General features: G+C 49.8%; 1 protein-coding gene across 2 annotated transcripts in view; it reads right to left on the minus strand.

The window, feature by feature from the left end:
- Positions 1-20,672, minus strand: part of GRB10 (growth factor receptor bound protein 10) — a 140,439-nt gene that overhangs the window by 41,436 nt on the left and 78,331 nt on the right. For both annotated transcript variants that reach the window (XM_060247786.1, XM_060247785.1), the window contains one exon: positions 4,648-4,804. In XM_060247786.1, coding sequence (XP_060103769.1) covers positions 4,648-4,804 — 157 coding nt within the window. The remainder of the gene's footprint in view (positions 1-4,647; positions 4,805-20,672) is intronic.

Below are 20,672 nucleotides of genomic sequence, written 5' to 3' on the forward strand. Positions count from 1 at the left end.
AAAGAAAGCTTCTTTAACACCAATGAGAGCTAATGTTTTAAGCATGTTTTAAGTTTTTTAAAAAATATATCTGTGTTTGTGTTCTTTATAAAAAATTTATATCTCTGATACTTAATCTTATATAGGTACACACATGGCCCAGCCAGACATGGCTCGGCCCAACCCGACATGGCCCGGCCTGACAAGGTCTCATTTATGTCCAATCTGGCCCTCAAAACAAATGAGTTTGACACCCCTGCCTTAATCCCTCACTGTATAAAGTAGTATTTCCTTTTGTCTGTCCTGAACCTACTGCGCATCAGCTTCATTGGATGCCCTTGAATTCTAGCACTGAGAAGAAGAATTTTTTGGTTGATGTTGTACCTGGCAGGGGGGAATCTATTCTGCATCTGTGGGAATACTCTAAATTAATATATATATATATATATATATATATATATATATATATATATATATATATAAGGCTGCATGCAGACATCACATGAAACCAACATTGTATGCAAACGCAGCCTCCAGCTCACTCCTGTCTCCTCCCTCGTGAAAGGGCCCTAGTTGAAATCAAACCCTGGTCACCCACAACATACTAATGCAGATAATGATGAAGAAGAGACCGGATTTATACCCCACCTTTCACTAGCCGAAGAAGAAGACGACGACTTCAGATTTATACCCCGCCCTTCTCTCTCAGAGCGGCTTACAATCTCCTATAGCTTCTCCCCCCACAACAGACACCCTGTGAGGTGGGTGAAGAAGAAGATATTGGATTTATATCCCGCCCTCCACTCCGAAGAGTCTCAGAGCGGCTCACAATCTTCTTTATCTTCCTCCCCCACAACAGACACCCTGTGAGGTGGGTGGGGCTGGAGAGGGCTCTCACAGCAGCTGCCCTTTCAAGGACAACCTCTGCCAGAGCTCTGGCTGACCTAAGGCCATTCCAGCAGGTGCCAGTGGAGGAGTGGGGAACCAAACCCGGTTCTCCCAGATAAGAGCGAGCACACTTAACCCCTAAACCAAACTGGGTCTCTGAGTCTCTGAGCAGCTTACAATCTCCTTTCTCTTCCCCTCCCCACAACAGACACGCTATGAGGTAGGTGGGGCTGAGAGAGCTCTCCCAGAACTGCTCTTGAGCAGAACAGCCTTGAGAGGACTTGTGGCTGACTCAAGGTCACATCAGCAGGTACATGTGGAAGAGTGGGGAATCAAACGCAGTTCTTCCAGATAAGAGTCCGCACACTACACCAAACTGACAGTGCTTTCTCTTCATGAACCAGGTTTCCAAAACCAGGTTTAATCCAAATTTAGAATCCTGTCTTGGGAGTAGGGGTGACATGGAAAATCCAACAAACACAGGAACCTGTATTCATGATCCATGGTAAGTGAATTTTTTTTTTTTTTAAGCCAGGATTCTTTCGCTACCCACAAAATTAGAAGGGAAAGAAGAAGGAGCTGAATTATGGAAGCAAGTTTTGCCAATATCCTAGCTCAAAGTTCCTCAACCTTTTTGAACCTGTGGGCACCTTTGGAATTCTGACACTGGGGGGGGGGGGGGAATGCAACCACAGAACGGCCACCGCAGGAGGTGAAGCCAACCACAAATTGCCAGGGGGAGAGGTTAAATATAACCAGGCCTCAGATTCAGCAGGATCTCACAGGAGTGCAGCTCCTGAACCTTTCTGATGGTCCCCCCCTCCTCCCCACCTTCCTTGTCCATTGAATAGTAGGTGCAGCTTCAGAACAATCCCTGGATTAGGAGAGTGGACAGCCGGTCAGCCATCAAAGGCTTTGCCACCCCCCCAGCAGCCCTCATTAACCCCTGGAGAAGCCTGCGCCACCATTTCTCCACTTCTTATGTGATTTTGGGTGGTGGGTGGTTTGCAGGCCTTTTTACTGGGGGAAGGGCAGCCCAGGAGAGCCCCAGGTGAGCAAGGCCTGCTTGGGCTGGCTGGATCTCTAGCCAACCCAAGCACGCCTCGCCCGGGGTTCTCCTTTCTTGTGTTGGGTTGCTTTTGGCTTGGGGGTGGTGGCGAAATATGCTAATGAGCTCCACCGCCTATTTTTCTACAAAACGACCTGAATATAACTAATCCTCACTCTTTCCACACTGTAGGCCGAAGTTCTGTTTAACGCGACGCGCAGCCAATCAGAAGCCCCGCCCACTTCCTAAAAGCGATTTACTTGGCAGGTGCCGTGAAAGCTCACATCAGGGCCCCGTGTCCTGAATTCATGGCCGACAACTTGACAGGACGTCTGAACGCAGCCTTCGTTCTGCGTGAACATTACTCCCTTGCGTTGATTCCGAAGTAGACTTTCGTAAAGTAAACCTACTCTGAAAATCTTCCACCCACATGAATTTCCAGTAAGGACCTTCGCTTAATCCTCCTATTCATTTAAGAAAGCACAACGTGTGGAAAAACTGGTCACTCTTCTGTATAAAAACCCTCAGGGCTTTTTTTGTAGCGGGAACTCCTTTGCATATTAGGCCACACACCCCCAATGTAGCCAATCCTCCAAGAGCTTCCAGTAGTCCCTGGAATAAGGGCCTTGTAAGCTCTTGGAGGATTGGCTACATAAGAGGGGTGTGGCCTAATATGTAAAGGAGTTCCCACTACGAAAAAAAAAAGCCCTGAAAACCCTAGACATGAAAGGCCCCCGGTTTCTAGAATACCTTTCCAGGGCACTGCCACAGAAACCGAACGAGTCAGCCAACAACTTGCTTCCCCCCACCCCTTGCCTCATCACCATTTTTATTCCCTTTTAAGTCACAGCTGCCCAAATCGAATTTGCTGTTGATATTTATGAGTGCCTTGTGACACACAGGCCTTATTCTGTAAACCTACAAAATACTTTTTTTGGAATAAGAGGCTGATGTTGGACAGTGCAATCCACCGGTAAGGTATCTGAAAGCATGCACGGGGTGGGTCCTGTATAAAGCGTCATCCACATCTTCCAGATAAGCAATTCCACCAAACCCATATGTCATTTGAATTTCCCGTCGTCACTCCCTCTTGCCAACTGTAACCATGGCACCTTCATTCCTAAGCAGGTGGAAGAACGGCTGCCTGTGAGAAAGAAGGTGCCTCCAAGGTTTGTGCAAGAGCTTCCCACAATGCACCGGGAAGGGGCACTGCAGCTCCTGCTCGATGCCAAGCCTGAGAAAGTGCCTCTCTCTTCTCCGTGCCAGGCTTTTTTCAGAGGAGACTGTAATGCCGCAAGGCGCTCCACCATCCAGATCTCAGCGGGAGACTCGGAAACCCAGCTCTCCGCCGGGAGTCCAGCTCAGTTGGTACAAACCGCTCGTTCAAAATAGTCACAAGGTATAAAAAAATAATGCCATCAGTGCAAACGGAATTTGCATGAGCTTTCATGGATGCCTGACGTTTTTAACGAGGGCTGGGGACTTCTGTGGAATTGCACAAGCACCCTCCACCCCAATCTCCAGAGATCTCATCGCCTAAATGGAATCAGCAGCATTCAGTTCTTTGAGGTCCAAGAAAAAGAAAAGAAAAAGAATCTATTTTGGACATTCGCACGATCTACCTGGGATTGCCAGAACTGGTGTGCCGACCGTGTCACGGCCCTTCTTCCCTGGATGCTCAGACCAACAGACCCTGCCCACCTGCTTAAGACCAATTGAAATGCACAGCACCAATTATATGGGCTCATTTCCTCACATGAATCGAGGTTTGCAATAAGCCAAGGCTGTCAAACATGCATTTTGGGGGTCAAATCAGGTCCCCGAGCAACTGGCCGTCATCTGCCTCCCTCTCCCTATATCTTGCTGACTTCTGCATCACAGCTTGCTTTGCAAGGCTTGCTCAATTGCACAGCAGCTACAGAACAAAACCTCTATTGTCTCCATTGGCTGAGGCTCCTCCCTTGGGGAGGAAGGGGGAATAGCTTGCTTTGTCAGGCTCTTTCCACTGCACAGCGGAGCTACTGAGCCAAGCCACTCTTCCTCCTATTGGCTGAGGCTCCTCCCCCCAGTCCCCTGGGGAAGGAAGGAAAGAGCCAGAGCTTCCTTTGCCCAGTTCCCTGGATCCCATGGGAGAAACACAAAGAAAGCATCTTTAAGACCAAGGAGTGCAAACGTTTTAAGCATGTTTTGAGAGACTTTTAAAAATATATTTGTGTTTGTGCTCTTTATAAAATTTATATCCCTGTTACCTGGATTCCATGGGAGAAACACAAAGAAAGCATCTTTAAGACCAAGGAGTGCTAACGTTTTAAGCACGTTTTGAGCCTGGGATTCCCCAGGGGTGGGACGGTGGCTCAGTGGTAGAGCATCTGCTTGGGAAGCACAAGGTCCCAGGTTCAATCCCCGGCATCTCCAAAAAAGGGTCCTGGCAAATAGGTGTGAAAAACCTCAGCTTGAGACCCTGGAGATCCGCTGCCAGTCTGAGAAGACAATACTGACTTGGATGGACCGAGGGTCTGATTCAGTAGAAGGCAGCTTCATATGTACCTAATCTTACATAGTTACACACGTGGCCCGGCCCAACAAGGTCTCGTTTATGCCAGATCCGGCCCTGATAACAAATGAGTTCGACCCCCCTGCAATAAGCCATCCGGAAGGCGCGGACCCATTTACGACATAGCGAAGGCTCGCATTTTGAAAGGGGATGGATGTCCTCCTGTAGGAGTCCCTACCTAGTCCTAGGAGAGGGTGGTGCTCCACTAGAGTCCAGCTGTTGTCATCCACACAATGACTTTTGTAAACCAGTAACTGGCAGAGGTCCCTGGCTGTCATATCCGCTAGGATCTCGATCACTTTGCATGTCCCATCTTCACTAAAGACTTTTACGTCCTGCAACAGACAAAAAAAAAAGGGGGGGGATACACTTTTACTAAACAGCAGCCTGGTCGTCCATCAAAAGAAACGAAACAATGGGGGGGGGGGAAACAAGAAAGAAAACTGGGCAGTGACCGTACGTCGTCTGGGATTTCTCTATTTTCTCCATTGGCTGAGGCTCCTCCCTTGGGGAGGAAGGGGGAATAGCTTGCTTTGTCAGGCTCTCTCCACTGCACAGAGAGGCGTTCCGTGTCTCGCACCAAAAAGCGGATCTCAAATCACGCCAACGGGAGACGCCGTTTGAAGGATTTCTTCTTTTTTTGCATAACTTATTGGGGTGTTGTAAAATCATGGAAAGGGTGAAACGGAGGGCTGAGGCTCCTGGACCCTCCCCAGCCACTCAGATCCGTATTCAGCCATTTATCTGGCTTCTGGGATTTCAGCAGACATTCCCCACAGATCTTCCCAGAAAGAGAAAAGTGTGCTTTGCGGGGCCTAGAAAGCTGTTTTTATATTCCTCAGCAAAGCAGAGTTTCCTGAGGGAGATGAATTTTGGGGGGCCCCACGGCTGTATTTTGTGTCCAGCCGGTTCCGCACCACCCACACCGCTCTACGTAGGGTGTCTTGAGGATTGCCTCAGACTTACTCCGCATAGCTTGCTTTACAGAGATTATTACTCCTTCCCACCCCTCCAGGAATACTGGACTTCCACCCGACAAAATCCCCTCCATCCTAGGTTCAAAAGGAAGGCTGCCTTTCACTAGTGCGTCAGAAACAACTGGAAACGCTGTCAGGAACTAATCTCACAATATCCAGTTTGAGATCTTCTTCTTCTCGATTGTTTTTATGGCTTTGTCCCGGAGCTAAAAATCTGGGGGGGAGGGGGGGGGGTGCGGGGAAGCCATGTCTGATCGGTAGCAACTTTGGACTGTTTAACTTTTAAGAGTTTACGCTTGCAGGGCTTTTGTTTTTTTTAAATAAAAAGATCAATTGCTGGAATCATGCCCCCCCCCATCCCCCTCCCCCAACGGCGTGCGCTTCCAAGTATTAACAAAAAGAGTTTACGGTCGGTCGCCAGGATCCCCGAATCAAACGGATGCGAAGCATTACACCTCCTAAACCGCGTTCGCACTGCACAAACGGCTCCCCTGGCAGGATTAACTGCACCGCCTCGAGATTTAACCCCATGTTTCAAAAGGCTCCTTTCTCTGCTTCCCAACCTGATCCTATTTCAACTGGAAAAGGAGGAAGGTAATGTGATTTGGTGGGGGGGGGGGGGGAGGAGAAGGAATCTTACCTCTGCAGCATGTAAGAGGCAGCGATCGGAAGAACAAGAAGGCATTTTAAGAGAGAGAGAGAGAGAGAGAGAGAGCCTCTCTCAGAACAGGGAGTTTTGTTCTCCCGCAGTCCTTTGCAACTCCAAGCTGCAAACTTGCTCTCCCCACCACACACACCTTTCCAGGTGCTTTTGCAATTCCGCCCGTACCTGAGCCAGTCCCCGGCACTATTGTGTGCGCACTCTTATTTTGGGGAGGGGGGGGGGGAAGGCAGGCAGGCAGGTGACTCTGCCCAGAGCTGCACTTCACTCAAAGGGTTACACACAATCTTTTAGGTAGTGAATCAAACCATACCGTGCAGACCAATCCTGGCCGTCTCTGCCACTGATGTAATCATTTCCCACACGAACTCCCAGACTTCCAAATTATGCCCCCCATGAAGGATTTCCCCCCCCCCCTCTCTTTCCCTCTCTCAAAAAAAGAAGGTGCTTTAGGACCACCCGACGTTAACGTTTCCCGCGCCCCAAAATGCCAACCGAGCCCGAAGCCCGCTTGGAAAGTTGCCCAAGGAGAAATCCCCCTAGCCCCGGGCGGCACATGCCTTGGACTGCCGGGCTGCCTTGGCCAAACCTCTCTCTCTCGCTGATCTCATCCCTCACTTCATCCTTTAGCCCTTGAACTTCTCCGGAGCTGGTGGCGGCTGCTGGGAGAAGGGGGGGGGGGGAGGCGTGCTGCTGCTGCTGCTGCTTCCCTCCCCCTGGCAGGCTCACGGTCCCCCCCTCTCCCTTCAAGCTCCTCCCCTCCCCAGGCTAGATTGTTTGAAGGGTGAGGAGTTCTCAGTTAAAAGAGACTGGCGATTCAGACTAGAGTGGGGCTGGAAGCTTGGCTTTGCGGGGTCTCCTGTCAGCCACACAGCGCATGAGATTGCATCAACCTCAGGGCCGGCAGTCGCTTCTCTCCTCCCTCCCTCCCCCTTTTCCTGCCTATGTACGTGTGTGCGCGCACACACACACACACACACACTCCCGCACGGCGAGGGAGGAGTTAAAACGCCAACAACCCAGCTAGCTGCCAGTGACTCAATCCCCGCGCATGCAGGAAATGGCTCCTTCTTGACAAGCGGGGATGAGGCAGCGCTTTCCAAAAGTAGGCGGGAGGGAGGGGGTGGGGATGGAGAGGGGGAATCCCTGCTCTCCTGGCTTCCGTGCCAGGCGCCAGATGCATGCCCGCCCCCTCTGAACGCCGTGCCGGAGCCAGCTGCAAATAGGGATGCCAAATTCCATTCAAGAAATCTCTGGGGACACTGGGGCCGGGGCCAGGAGACTTTGGGGGTGGAGCCAGGAGACTTTGGGAGTGGAGTGAGGAGCAAGGTTGAGACAAGCATCATTGAACTCCAAAGGGAGTTCTGGCCGTTGCATTGAAAGGGACCGCACACCTTTAAAATGCCTTCCCTCCATTGGAAATAATGAAGGATAAGGGCACCTTCTTTGGGGGCTCATAGAATTGGACCCCCTGGTTCAATCTTTTTGAAACTTGGCGGAGCTTTTAGGGAGAGGTGCTGGATGCTATGCTGCAAATTTGGTGCCTCTGCCTCAAAACATAGCTCCCCTAGAGCCCCAGATACCCATGGATCGAGTCTCCGTTATACCCTATGGGAATCGATATCCATAGGGAATAATGGAGTGCCCAACAGACATCCCCTTGCTTCCTGATGACCCTGAAACGAGGGGAGGGCCTCTAAACCAGGGGATCCCCTGCCCCCACCTGGGGATTGGCATCCCTGCTGGCAAAGCTGAGGTGGGCTTTATTTCATTGTAACTTCCACGGCTTCGGGGGAGCTGCAGGTTCTCCAGATGTTTGGGATGCTTCCCCCCTCCTCCAATTCCATCACAACTCATCCTCCTGGTGCTACTTCAGGGCAGGGTTGCCAATCCCCAGGCGGGGGCAGGGGATCCCCGGTTTGGAGGCCTTCCCCCCGCTTCAGGGTCAGCAGAAAGGGGGGGAGGGGAGGAAATGTCTGCTGGGCACTCCGTTATACTCCATGGCAGGGGTGGCCAAACTTCTGTAATATAAGAGCCACATAGAATAAATGTCAGAGGAAGGAAGGAAGGAAGGAAGGAAGGAAGGAAGGAAGGAAGGAAGGAAGGAAGGAAGGAAGGAAGGAAGGAAGGAAGGAAGGAAGGGAGGGAGGGAGGGAGGGAAATAGATGGCGAGGGAGAGGCGGATGGGGAGGGAGAGGTGGAAAGAAAGAAACTTTGACTTTAAATGCGTTCTCCAAGCTGCTAGCTGGAGAAGTGAATGAAAGAGAGAACTGCCTTCTCCAAGCTGGCTGATGGGGCATACAATATGTGTGAAAGAGCCACATGTGGCTCCTGAGCCACAGTTTGGCCACCCCTTCTCTATAGAGACCGATTCCCATAGGGTATAATGGAAAATTGTTCTGCAGGTATCCGGGGCTGAGGGGAACTGTTTTTTGAGAGACAGAGGCACCAGATTTGCAGCGTAGCACCTGATGTCTCTCCTCAAAACACCTTCCAAGTTTCAAAAGAGTTGGACCAAGGGGTCCAATTCTATGAGCCCCTAAAGAAGGTGCCCCTATCCTTCATTATTTCCAGTGGAGGGAAGGCACTGAAAAGATGTGTGGTCCCTTTAAATGTGATGGCCTGAACTCCCTTTGGAGTTCAATTATGCTTGTCACACCCTTGCTCCTGGCTCCACCCCCAAAGTCTCCTGGCTTCACCCCAAAGTCTCCTGGCTCCACCCCCAAAGTCTCCTGGCTCCACCCCCAAAGTCCCCAGATATTTCTTGAATTGGTCTTGGCAACCCTACTCTCATGCTCTCCAGGGAATCTGAGGGCCCAGATGAGAGGATGGCAGAAGAACGCACACACTTCTGGAAAGTTCCACTGACTCGGAGAGGTAGCCAAGCTTTCACTTTCCAAGAGTAGATGAAACATCCGGGGTCACCGGTTGCCAATACTCCCTCTAAGCTGTGGAGTATTGTGAGCAAAAATTCCACTTCATGAGCTACTGGCATTGAAGCTGTGAGCTACTGCCTAAATTACTTTGCTCTGGGGCCATTTTTCCTGCGCTAAGACCCAAATGTGTGAGCTGAAGGATAAAACACGGTGAGCTAGCTCACACTCACACAGCTTAGACGGAACACGGCACCTCTTTCACAAGGGAAATCAGGTGCACATTTTTATCATTTGTTGACTTCATTGCTACTCCGGGTCGGCTCGCTCACTGGGCAAACTAGGCGGTTGCCTAGGGTGCTGGGATGGTAGGGGCGTCGAATTGGGCTCACCCCCCACCAGTGCCCCAGGCAAGCGCCTTGTTGACCTGCCTCCACCGTCCGTGCGCCCACCTATGTGCCTGCCACCGCCCGCTCCTCCTTTCCCTTCGCCTCCCTGTGCAATCACACTGCCGCGCCTGGACCCTATCGGCCATGGCATGGCGTGCCTGCCTCCTCCACCGCCCACACGGCTGCCAGCCACCAATGCCAGCCCCTCCTCTCCCTTCTCTTCCCGTCCCTTCGCCTCCCGCCCCCCTGCGCCTGGGCTCTGCCAGCTACAGCGTGCCTGCCTCCTTCCCCGCGCCCACCGCCCCCTCCTTCCCTTCCTGTCCCATCACCTCCCCCCCACCGCCGGCCTTGCCAGCCGCAGCGGGTCTGCCTCCTCCTCTGTGCTCGCCACCACCCGCCCCCTCCTTCCCTTCCTGTCCCATCACCTCCCCCCCCCCCGACCCTGCTGGCCACAGTGTGCTGTGATTGCGCAGGAGGGGGCGGGCGAGTGGTGCAGCCTCTGGGGGGGGGGGGCTAAAGCACTGTGGGGGCGGCAGCTGCAAGGGGGGGGGCGCCTGCCTGGGCTGCCACGTGCCCTCAGTCCACTGCTGCTGCTACCCCTGCTTTTCTCCCCAACGGAGACCCAAAGTGGCTTAACATCACTCTCCTCGCTTGCATTTTTTATGCTCACAACAACCCTGTGAAGTAGGTCAGGGCACAGAGCCTGTGACTGTCCTGAGGTCACTGAGCGAGCTTCTGAGGTCAAGCGGAGACTCAAAACTGAGGTCTCCCCGATCCTAGCTCAGCACTCTAACCGCTCCCGCTACTCCACAGTGGCTCTCTCACCTTTCCACCACAGCTGCATTCAAACTTGGCATGCAGGAAGTCCTTTGCATATTAGGCCACACCCCCTGGTGTCACCATTGTTCCACACAGGGCTGTTTGTGGGAAAAGCACAGCCGGAACCCGTTTGCACATTAGGCCACACCCCCTGACACCAAGCCAGCCAAAACTGCATTCTTGTTTGTTCCCGCTTTAAAAAGAAGAAGAAAAAGCCCTGCCTCTGGGCCAGAACGAGTTCCCTTGGGGGCCAACTCCAGCCCCCCAGTTTCCCCTCCCACTCCTGCTTTAAATGATACCCAGCACTTCTCAAGCGTCCAAAGTACTACACATACATTCTAGTACACTGTGAAAACAGGCCTGTAAAGACAACTGCTAGACAGGGGTGAAAAGAGAGCAGCGTGTCACAGACGACGACTGCAGATTTATACCTCACCCTTCTCTCTGAATCAGAGACTCAGAGAGGCTTACAATCTCCTCTATCTTCTCCCCCCACAACAGACACCCTGTGAGGTGGGTGGGGCTGAGAGAGCTCTCCCGGAAGCTGCGTTTTCAAGGACAACTCCTATGAGATCTATGGCTGACCCAAGGCCATTCCAGCAGCTGCAAGTGGAGGAGTGGGGAATCAAACCCAGTTCTCCCAGATATGAGTCAGCACACTTCACCACTACACCAAACTGGCTCTCCAACAGATCTCCTGGTGAAGCCACAGCTGAAGTGGGACTCACTAGGCAGGCCCGTAGCTACAGGGGGGGCTCTAGGGGTCCTGCCCCTGACTTCCTGTCCAGTGTCCCAACCCGGATGTCCTTGACCTTCCCTCCCCCTTCAATCGCTGTGGGTGTGAAAGCTGAGAGGCTGAGGGCCATCCCCTCCCTCCCCCCACAATTCAAATTCCATGGAAGGGAATTGCCCCTCCCATGCCATTTTAAGGGCCCAACACAGGCACCCAGAGTCACGGCGGCAGCCAGGGGAGGAGAGCTGCTAAGTGCCCCTCCCCCAACTTTTCTACATGCCCCCCAACTTTTGAAATCCTAGCGACAGGCCTGCATATCCCATAAGGTATAGAGAGACTGGGATATTATTGTGTGTGCATGTGTCTTTCCCGGAGACACAAAGCCCACGGGTTTTGATTTGCGCATTCGCCTCCCGTCCCACTCCCGGACTGTCCCACTCGTGCCACAAAAAGCTACCACTTCTAAAGTGGTAGTTTTTTGTGGCACGAGTGGGACAGCCCATGGAGAGGTTGGAAGTGGAAGCAGGAGGTGGATACATGCGTTTGGTCACATTTTTTGGCCTGCCCGCATCCCCTCTGTCTACCAGCTCAAAATGTCGGTCCGGACCCAGTCACTATCTCTCTTTTTTTTTTAAAAAAAAGGTAAATGTAGTCCCCTGTGCAAGCACCAGTTGTTTGCGACTCTGGGGTGACGTTGCTTTCACAGCGTTTTCACAGCAGACTTTTTACAGGGTGGTTTGCCATTGCCTTCCCCAGTCATCTACGCTTTCCCCCCAGCAAGCTGGGGACTCATGTTACTGACCTCGGAAGGATGGGTCAACCTGGAGCCGGCTACCTGAACCCAGCTTCTGCTGGGATCGAACTCAGGTCGTGAGCAGAGAGCTTCGACTGCGGTACTGCAGCTTTACCGCTCTGCGCCACAGGGCTATTAATGGTTCATGTAGTCCAGCATTTTCTCTCGCACAGTGGCCAACCAGTTCTTCTGGACAGCCCACAACAGGACACAGAGCTTCCCGGCTCCGGGATTCAGAGGGTGAGTGCCTCTGAATGTGGAAGTTCTCCTCAGTCACCATGACTAGTAGCCACAGCATAGACTTATCCTCCATGAATCTACTGAATCCCCTTTTAAAGCTGTTTATTCCTGTGGCCGTCCTCCAGCAGCAATTTTCAATCGCTCTCCATGTAAAATAGCATTTCTTGCCTGTCCTGATTCTGCTGCCCCATCAGCTTTGCTGGATGCCCTTGAGTGGTTTTAAGAGAAGGAGAAAAAAAAGTCCTTTTTCAACCCTCTCCACCCCAAGCAGAATTTTGTAAACCTCTTATCATGCACCCCCCCCCCCACTCCTTAGTCATCTCTTTTCTCAACTGAAAAGTCCCAGACTCTTCATCCTTTCCTTATACGGAAGATGTTCCAACTCCTTCACCATCTTTGTTGCCCTCCTCTGTACTTTTTCCATCTCTGTAATGTCCTTTTGGAGATCCAGCGCTCCAAATTAAGCCCCGCAAAAGGGCATGACAACGTTGGCTGTTTTATTCTCAGTACCTTTCCTAATTAATCCCTAACATAGAGTTTGCCTTTTTCACCGCTGCAGCACACCAAGCCGACGCCTTCATTGAGCTATCCATCTTTAGGAAACCTAAACTCATTTTTCCTGCTTTAACAACGAAAAAGGAATCACTTAGAATGCAGGGACGGTGGCTCAGTGGTAGAGCATCTGCTTGGGAAGCTGAAGGTCCCAGGTTCAATCCCTGGCATCTCCAAAAAAGGGTCCAGGCAAATAGGTGTGAAAAACCTCAGCTTGAGACCCTGGAGAGCCGCTGCCAGTCTGAGAAGACAATACTGACTTTGATGGACCAAGGGTCTGATTCAGTAGAAGGCAGCTTCATATGTTCATATGTATGGTAATTGGCATACTTGTGAATGCCTTAATTTTCTCCAAGCAAAATTTCAAACATACCCAACAGTATTCTTTTTTTGTAGTCAAGAAAGTGTATCATTTGAAGAAGAAGATGAAGATGATATTGGATTTATATCCCGCCCTCCACTCCGAAGAGTCTCAGAGCGGCTCACAATCTCCTTTACTTTCTTCCTCCACAACAGGCATCCTGTAAGGTGGGTGGGGCTGAGAGGGCTCTCACAGCAGCTGCCCTTTCAAGGACAACCTCTGCCAGAGCTATGGCTGACCCAAGGCCATTCCAGCAGGTGCAAGTGGAGGAGTGGGGAATCAAACCCGGTTCTCCCAGATAAGAGTCCGCACACATTTGGACAGAAAGTGGCACATGGACGCCTTAAACTGCCTCTCTGGTTCAATCCCTGGCATCTCCAATTAAAAACAACCAAGCAATAGATAATGTGAAAGACCTCTGCCTGAGATCCTGGATAGCTACTGTCAGTCTGACAATACTAACCTTAAGGGACCAATGGTCCGATTCAGTTTAAGGCAACTTCATGAATGTGTTTTTTTCTCTATTATGTACTGGGCTCCCCCACTACCCCTTCCAGGCCTCAGATTCAGCAGGAGTTCACAGGAGCACAGCTCTTGAACCTTTCTGAGGGTTCCCCCTCTTCCTCTCCACCTACCTTGTCCACTGAATAGTAAGTGCAGCTGCATAACAATCCCTGAATCAGGAGAGCGGGCAGCCAGCCAGCCACCAGGAGCTTTGCCACACCTCCAGCAGCCCTCATTAACCCTTGGAGAAGCCTGTGTCACCCCTTCTCCACTTCTTATGTGATTTTGGGTGGTAGGTGGCTGGGGAGGCGGCAGCCCAGGAGAGCCCCAGGTGAGCGAGGCCTGCTTAAGTTGGCTGGGTCTCTAGCCAGCCCAAGTAGGCTTCGCTCCCCTGGGGCTCTCCTTTCTTGCATTGAGTTGCTTTTGGCTGGGGAGGGGCCCACATATGCTAGTGAGTTATGCTAATGAGCTCCACCACCTGTTTTTCTACAAAAGAACCCCAACCCCATCAAAATCCACACTGAAATTCCTTTTGTGATTTGTAGATACCTTAATGTCCCTTTTCTGGCGCCATTAAGAAGTTTTTGTTTTGTTTTGTTGGGAAATTGTCAATGTTACTGTCGTGGAAAATGCTTTTAAAAACTGAAATGTTTAAATAGGCCTAGTTCAATCGCTTGTTCCTGGTAAGTAACAAAACCACCACAAAACATACTGTCTGGTTCATGTTCAATTCAAGCTCGAGGAACAAGCAGTTAAGTAGAAACCTCACTCACTGATGCAATCGCTGGCTCCCTGCCATGGGGATTACAGAGCTCTCTGGCGACCGTAGCCAATGTTCCAACGGCAACTTAAGACAGGCAAAGGCACCTGCCTCCAAACAAAGAATGTTTTAAAATGAAAGGCAAGTTTGTTTTAAGAAACACGAGCAAAAGTCGACAGCTAGTTAAGAACATAAGAGAAGCCATGTTGGATCAGGCCAATGGCCCATCCAGTCCAACACTCTGTGTCACAGAAGAACATAAGAGAAGCCATGTTGGTTCAGGCCAATGGCCCATCCAGTCCAACACTCTGTGTCACATAAGAACATAAGAGAAGCCCTGTTGGATCAGGCCAATGGCCCATCCAGTCCAACACTCTGTGCCACATAAGAACATAAGAGAAGCCATGTTGGATCAGGCCAATGGCCCATCCAGTCCAACACTCTGTGTCACAGAAGAACATAAGAGAAGCCATGTTGGATCAGGCCAATGGCCCATCCAGTCCAACACTCTGTGTCACATAAGAACATAAGAGAAGCCATGTTGGATCAGGCCAATGGCCCATCCAGTCCAACACTCTGTGTCACATAAGAACATAAGAGAAGCCATGTTGGTTCAGGCCAATGGCCCATCCAGTCCAACACTGTGTCACATAAGAACATTAGAGAAGCCATGTTGGTTCAGGCCAATGGCCCATCCAGTCCAACACTCTGTGCCACATAAGAACATAAGAGAAGCCATGTTGGATCAAGCCAATGGCCCATCCAGTCCAACACTCTGTGTCACATAAGAACATAAGAGAAGCCCTGTTGGTTCAGGCCAATGGCCCATCCAGTCCAACACTCTGTGTCACACAGTGGCCAAAAAAACCCCAAGTGCCATCAGGAGGTCCACCAGTGGGGCTAGAAGCCCTCCCACTGTGCTCCCCCCTCAAGCACAATAATACAGAACATCACTGTCCCAGAAAGAGAGTTCCAACAATACGATGCTGCTAGTAGCCACTGATGGACCTTTGCTCCACATACTTATCCAACCCCCTCTTGAAGCTGGCTATGCTTGTAGCTGCCACCACCTCCTGTGGCAGTGAATTCCATGTGTTAATCACCCTTTGGGTGAAGAAGGACTTCCTTTTATCTGGTCGACTGCTCAGCAATTTCATTGAATGTCCACGAGTTCTTGTATTGTGAGAAAGGGAGAAAATGACTTCTTTCTCTACTTTCTCCATCCCATGCATAATCTTGTAAACCTCTATCATGTCACTCTGCAGTTGACGTTTCTCCAAGCTAAAGAGCCCCAAGCGTTCTAACCTTTCTTCATAGGGAAAGAGTTTAAACCCTTGAATCGTTCTAGTTGCCCTTTTCTGCACTTTTTCCAATGCTATAATATCTTTTTTGAGGTGCGGTGATCAGAATTGTCCAAATGAGGCTGCGCCCTCGATCTATACAGGGGCAATTTATTTAGGGCAGTGGTTTCAGACTACCTTCAGGGAGCCCTTTTCAGGCCGGCCTATCTGGAGAGGAACAGTTCTGGACATACACAGCAGAGGTTTCTGAAGAACTGTCTGCAGGGCACTGGCTTGCAAGTTCATCTGCCATTAAGGTCTTTGGATAATTTTCTGTAAACCTCAAAAGCAGGGTTTTTTTGGTAGCAGGAACTCCTTTGCATATAGGCTACACCCCCCTGATGTAGCTAATCCTCCAAGAGCTTACAGGGGTCTTCTTACAGGGCCTACTGTGAGCTCCAGGAGGATTGGCTACATCAGGGGTGTGTGGCCTAATATGCAAAGGAGTTCCTGCTACAAAAAAAGCCCTGGACTTATCCTATTGCAAATATTGAGTGTTCAGAAGAACATGTAATAGCATATTAGCTCCCTAATTCTTACAACTACCATTTAAGGCGGGCCAGTTCTAGCAGCTGTTTAGTGCAGTGTATGTTTGAACGCAGCAAGCGAAAAGATGGTAGCTTACATAAAGCCATCTGAAGAGTTCATGGCTGAGGTGAGATTTAAAATGAAAAAAAAAAACAAAAAGCTTTTCTGTGAATAGGGATAATTTAGACCTTATAGCAGTTCTCCTAAGATCCAGCTACAGATACTTGGATAGAAAGGGCAGCCATTTGTTGTTTATTTTCCGGGGGGGGGGGGGGGGGGAGAATAAATATAATTTCTGCCTTAGAATCTGAAACAAGAAAGCTTTGTCGGAATTATAGTCCTAGGAAGCCGCCTTCTCCAGTTATTGGGAACTTACCCAGAGATATTTTTACTGGAACCCTATTAAATCTGTGCTGCCTATGAGTTATGGATGTAAAGACTCACATAAGGGGTCAAGCTAAACCACATACTTGCAGAAATTAGTTGGGTGATTTAATCCCCCACCTAAACTCTCAGAAACCTAAGGGGAAGGAACCAGAGGTAAACACAAGGTGTGGCTTTTGAAACCTCTGTAGGTGTTAAACAGAACATCTTTCAGATTGACTGAAATAAATTCTCCATACCTGTTGGGCTTAATTGCTTAGGTATGGAATGCTCATGAACATTCCAACTGCTTAGAATTCCAGGAAGCCCCACCAAACAATGGGTACATTCACAAACCAACTGCCCTCTCACCACACCCCCTCCAGCCTAGAAATAGCAGCTCTCCAGCAGCCCTGGCCTCACTCAACGCACAGCAGCCTAGAAGGTCTGAGCGCCTGCTCCGGCTGCAACGCCACTGAGGATGTTCTCCGCAGCTGAGAACGAAACGTCTGGAAGGAAAACTTTCTCCAGTAGAACACGGCACTTGAGCCCGAAAGATTCTACAAACCCTAATGCTTAGAATTATGTTTAAAAAAAACAAACCCTAAACCAGGGGTGGACAAACTGTGGCTCGAGAGCCACATGTGGCTCTTCCACTCATATTGTTTGGCTCTTGAAGCCCCCACTGCCCTGTTGGCCAGCTTAGAGAAGGCATTTGTCCCTTTAAATCACTTCTCCAAGCCAAGCTAGCTGGCAACTTGGAGAAAGCATTTAAAGTTAAAGTTGCTTTCTTTCTACCTCTAACTCCCTCCTATTTACTTTCTTCCCTCCCTATCTTGTAGCTCTCAAACATGTCTTACGGCTCTCAGGCATGACGTTTATTCTATGTGGCTCTTAAGTTAAGCAAGTTAGGTCACCCCTGCCCTATACCATTATCAGTCAAATACGATGTTAGGAGTTCGATATTTCTTCCTGGGATCTCAGTGAAAAGAGAAGAAGACATTGGAAGAAGACATTGGATTTATATTCCGCCCTCCACGCAAGAGTCTCAGAGCGGCTCACAATCTCCTTTATCTCCCTCCCCCACAACAGACACCCTGTGAGGTGGGTGGGGCTGGAGAGGGCTCTCACAGCAGCTGCCCTTTCAAGGACAACCTCTGCCAGAGCTATGGCTGACCCAAGGCCATGCCAGGAGGTGCAAGTGGAGGAGTGGGGAATCAAACCCGGTTCTCCCAGATAAGAATCCGCACACTTAACCACTACACCAAACTGGCTCGCTGAGTTAAGCTATGAATACAGAATGGGTTAAGCTATAAATACATTTCCCACTTTTCCCAAGTGAGAGGGCTTCATGAAGCTACTACCTATACATGTATGTTTCCCCAAGAGGATGAAGAAAAACTTTGAAGGAAAAAGGACCCGGAAGACTGACCTCTCCTCTCCCACCATGGTGCTAGACAGACCCGTGCACACCCGCTTTTCTAAAAGGGAGAAAACGTCCTAGGAGTTCTGTTTAAGGACCTGTCAGGGTCCCATCTGCTTTGGCCCCCTAGACTGATAGCCCCTACTACTGATAGGGAAGGATTCAACAGGAAAAAAGGCAGCATTATCAAAGCATGGGTCACCCGTTCAACTAAGAGCATGAAGGCTGTGCTAAGCACGAATCCCCAGTGTAATGCCTGCAGGTGTCACGCTTCCAGTCGACTGGTTTTAGTAAGTGGGCGGGGCCAGGCAGAGCTTTTGCCCAGCAAGACTTCTGATTAGCCACTGGGGATTTGATTGGCTGAACACCACAGCACACACAGATCTGTACAGCGTTCCCGAAGTTAAGCTGGGGCAGCCATTTTGTTGCTATGCCCACTATGCCGTGTCAGAATTCCAAACCTGCCTGCAGGTTCAAAAAAGTTGGGGACCCCTGTGCTAGAGAACACAAATGTAGTTAAGTGTGCCCATGTGTATCAGACCAAACAAAAGAAAATAAGTAGAAGGAAATTACTGTGGGATCATTTTACACAGAAAGGCAGGGCTTTTTTTGTAGCGGGAACTCTTTTGCATATTAGGCCACGACCCCGTGATGTAGCCAATCCTGCTGGAGCTTACAGTAGGCCCTGTACTAAGAGCCCTGTAAGCTTTTGGAGGATTGGCTACATAAGAGGGGTGTGGCCTAATATGCAAAAGGAGTTCCTGCTACAAAAGAAGCCCTGCAGAAAGGTATCCAGTTATACATTACTATCATTCAAAGGATGCAAGTAGTATTAAGCCAGCCATTCAACAATGCTTCTGACCAGCGGTCATTTTGTAGAAAAAGTGATATCAGAGCTCATTAGCACCACTCATTTGCACAACTCATTTGCATATGCCACACACCCCTGATATCACCAGAAGGTGTACTAAATTATATCAGCTCAGCAAGCATCTACCTTCAAATGCTTCTTGAATTAAAACTGTCATAATAAAACCTTACTCTCATCATACTTTTTAAATTACTTTCTTCTATGTGGCCACAGTGGCATGATGGAGATTTCCATCTCTCTGCTTTATTTGTTTTGGTTATCTTCCCTTTTTTGGGGGGGGGGGGGTATTAGAAAGTTTGTCAAATCTTAGAGCTCAGCAAAATTCTCACAGGGGGTCTGAATAATGGAGCCCAGAAACAACTATTTTGGAGGCGAGCGGGGGGGTAAGAAAGAAAGAGCACAATACAATTTAGAGGTTCTGGAGCTCCATTCCTGTGTTCTCCTATCCAAAATGAGACCTGCTTTTGTCAGAGTTCACCTTTGGTGCCCACTTACTGCTCTCTGCAACGCCTCGTACTCATTGCAAGACATTCCACTATCTCTGTCATCAAGGCTCTGTTTATGGATTGCTTAAGTAGCAGCCTTCGTTATTCTGGTCAGGGTGGAGGAGATAAAGCAGTATTGCATCAGGATCCTTCTAGTGCAGGGATGGCCAACGGTAGCTCTCCAGATTTTTTTGCCTACAACTCCCATCAGCCCCAGCCAGCATGGCCAATGGCTGGGGCTGATGGGAGTTGTAGGCAGAACACATCTGGAGAGCTACCATTGGCCACCCCTGCTCTAGTGTCATAAGAACATAAGAGAATATAAGAACATAAGAGAAGCCATGTTGGATCAGGCTAATGGCCCATCCAGTCCAACACTCTGTACACAGAGTGGCCAAAAAAACCCAGATGCTATCGGAGGTCCATCAGTGGGGCCAGGACACTGGAAGTCCTCACACTGTTGCCCCACCCAAGCACCAAGAATACAGCGCATCACTTGCCCCAGACAGAGAGTTCCATCTATTTTGTTCTTCAGTTGCACAGTCAAGTCTTTGCGACCCCATGGACAAAGTCACGCCAGGTCCTCCTGTCTTCCACCATCCTCCGAAGCCTGCTCAAATTCGTCTTTGTTACATCAGCAACACTGTCCAGCCATCTCATCTTCTGCCGTCCCCATCTTCTTTTGCCTTCTGTCTTTCCCAGCATCAGGATCTTCTCCAGGGAATGCTCCCTTTTCATTTGGTGGCCAAAGTATTTGAGCTTCAGCATCTGACCTTCCAGAGAACAGTCTGGGTTGATTTCCCTGAGGACTGATTGATTTGATCTTCTTGCCGTCCAAGGGACTCTCAAGAGTCTTCTCCAGCACCACATCTCAAAAGCATCTATTCTTCTGCGCTCGGCCTTCCTTATGGTCCAGCTCCCACGGCCATACATTACTACTGGGAATACCATCGCTTTGACTATACGGACTTTTGTTGGCAGGCTGATGTCTCTACTTTTTATTATACTGCCCAGGTTCACCATAGCTGTCCTCCCAAGGAGCAAACATCTTTTAATTTCATGGCTACAGTCACCATCTGCAGTGATCTTGGACCCCAGGAATGTGAACTCAGTCACTACTTCCGTGTCTTCCCCTTCTATTTGCCAAGGTGTGATGGGGCCAGATGCCATTATCTTAGTTTTTTGATGTTGAGTTTCAAGCCTACTTTTGTGCTGTCCTCTTTCACCCTCAACAAGAGGTTCTTTAGGTCCTCACTTTCTGCCATTAGAGAGGTGTCATCTGCATATCTGAGGTTGTTGATGTTTTTCCCAGCAATCTTAATTGCGGCTTGTGCTTCATCCAGGCCAGCATTCCACATGATGTACTCTGCAAATAAATTAAATAAGCAGGGTGACAATTTATCCTTGTCAAACTTCTTTTCCTATTCTAAACCAATCCGTCGTTCCACATCCCGTTCTGACAGTTGCTTCTTGACCCTTATACAGGTTTCTCAGGAGACATGTGAGGTGGTCTGGTACTCCCATCTCTTTA

Source organism: Heteronotia binoei, chromosome 10 (assembly GCF_032191835.1).
Source record: "Heteronotia binoei isolate CCM8104 ecotype False Entrance Well chromosome 10, APGP_CSIRO_Hbin_v1, whole genome shotgun sequence".
Taxonomy (NCBI): domain Eukaryota; kingdom Metazoa; phylum Chordata; class Lepidosauria; order Squamata; family Gekkonidae; genus Heteronotia; species Heteronotia binoei.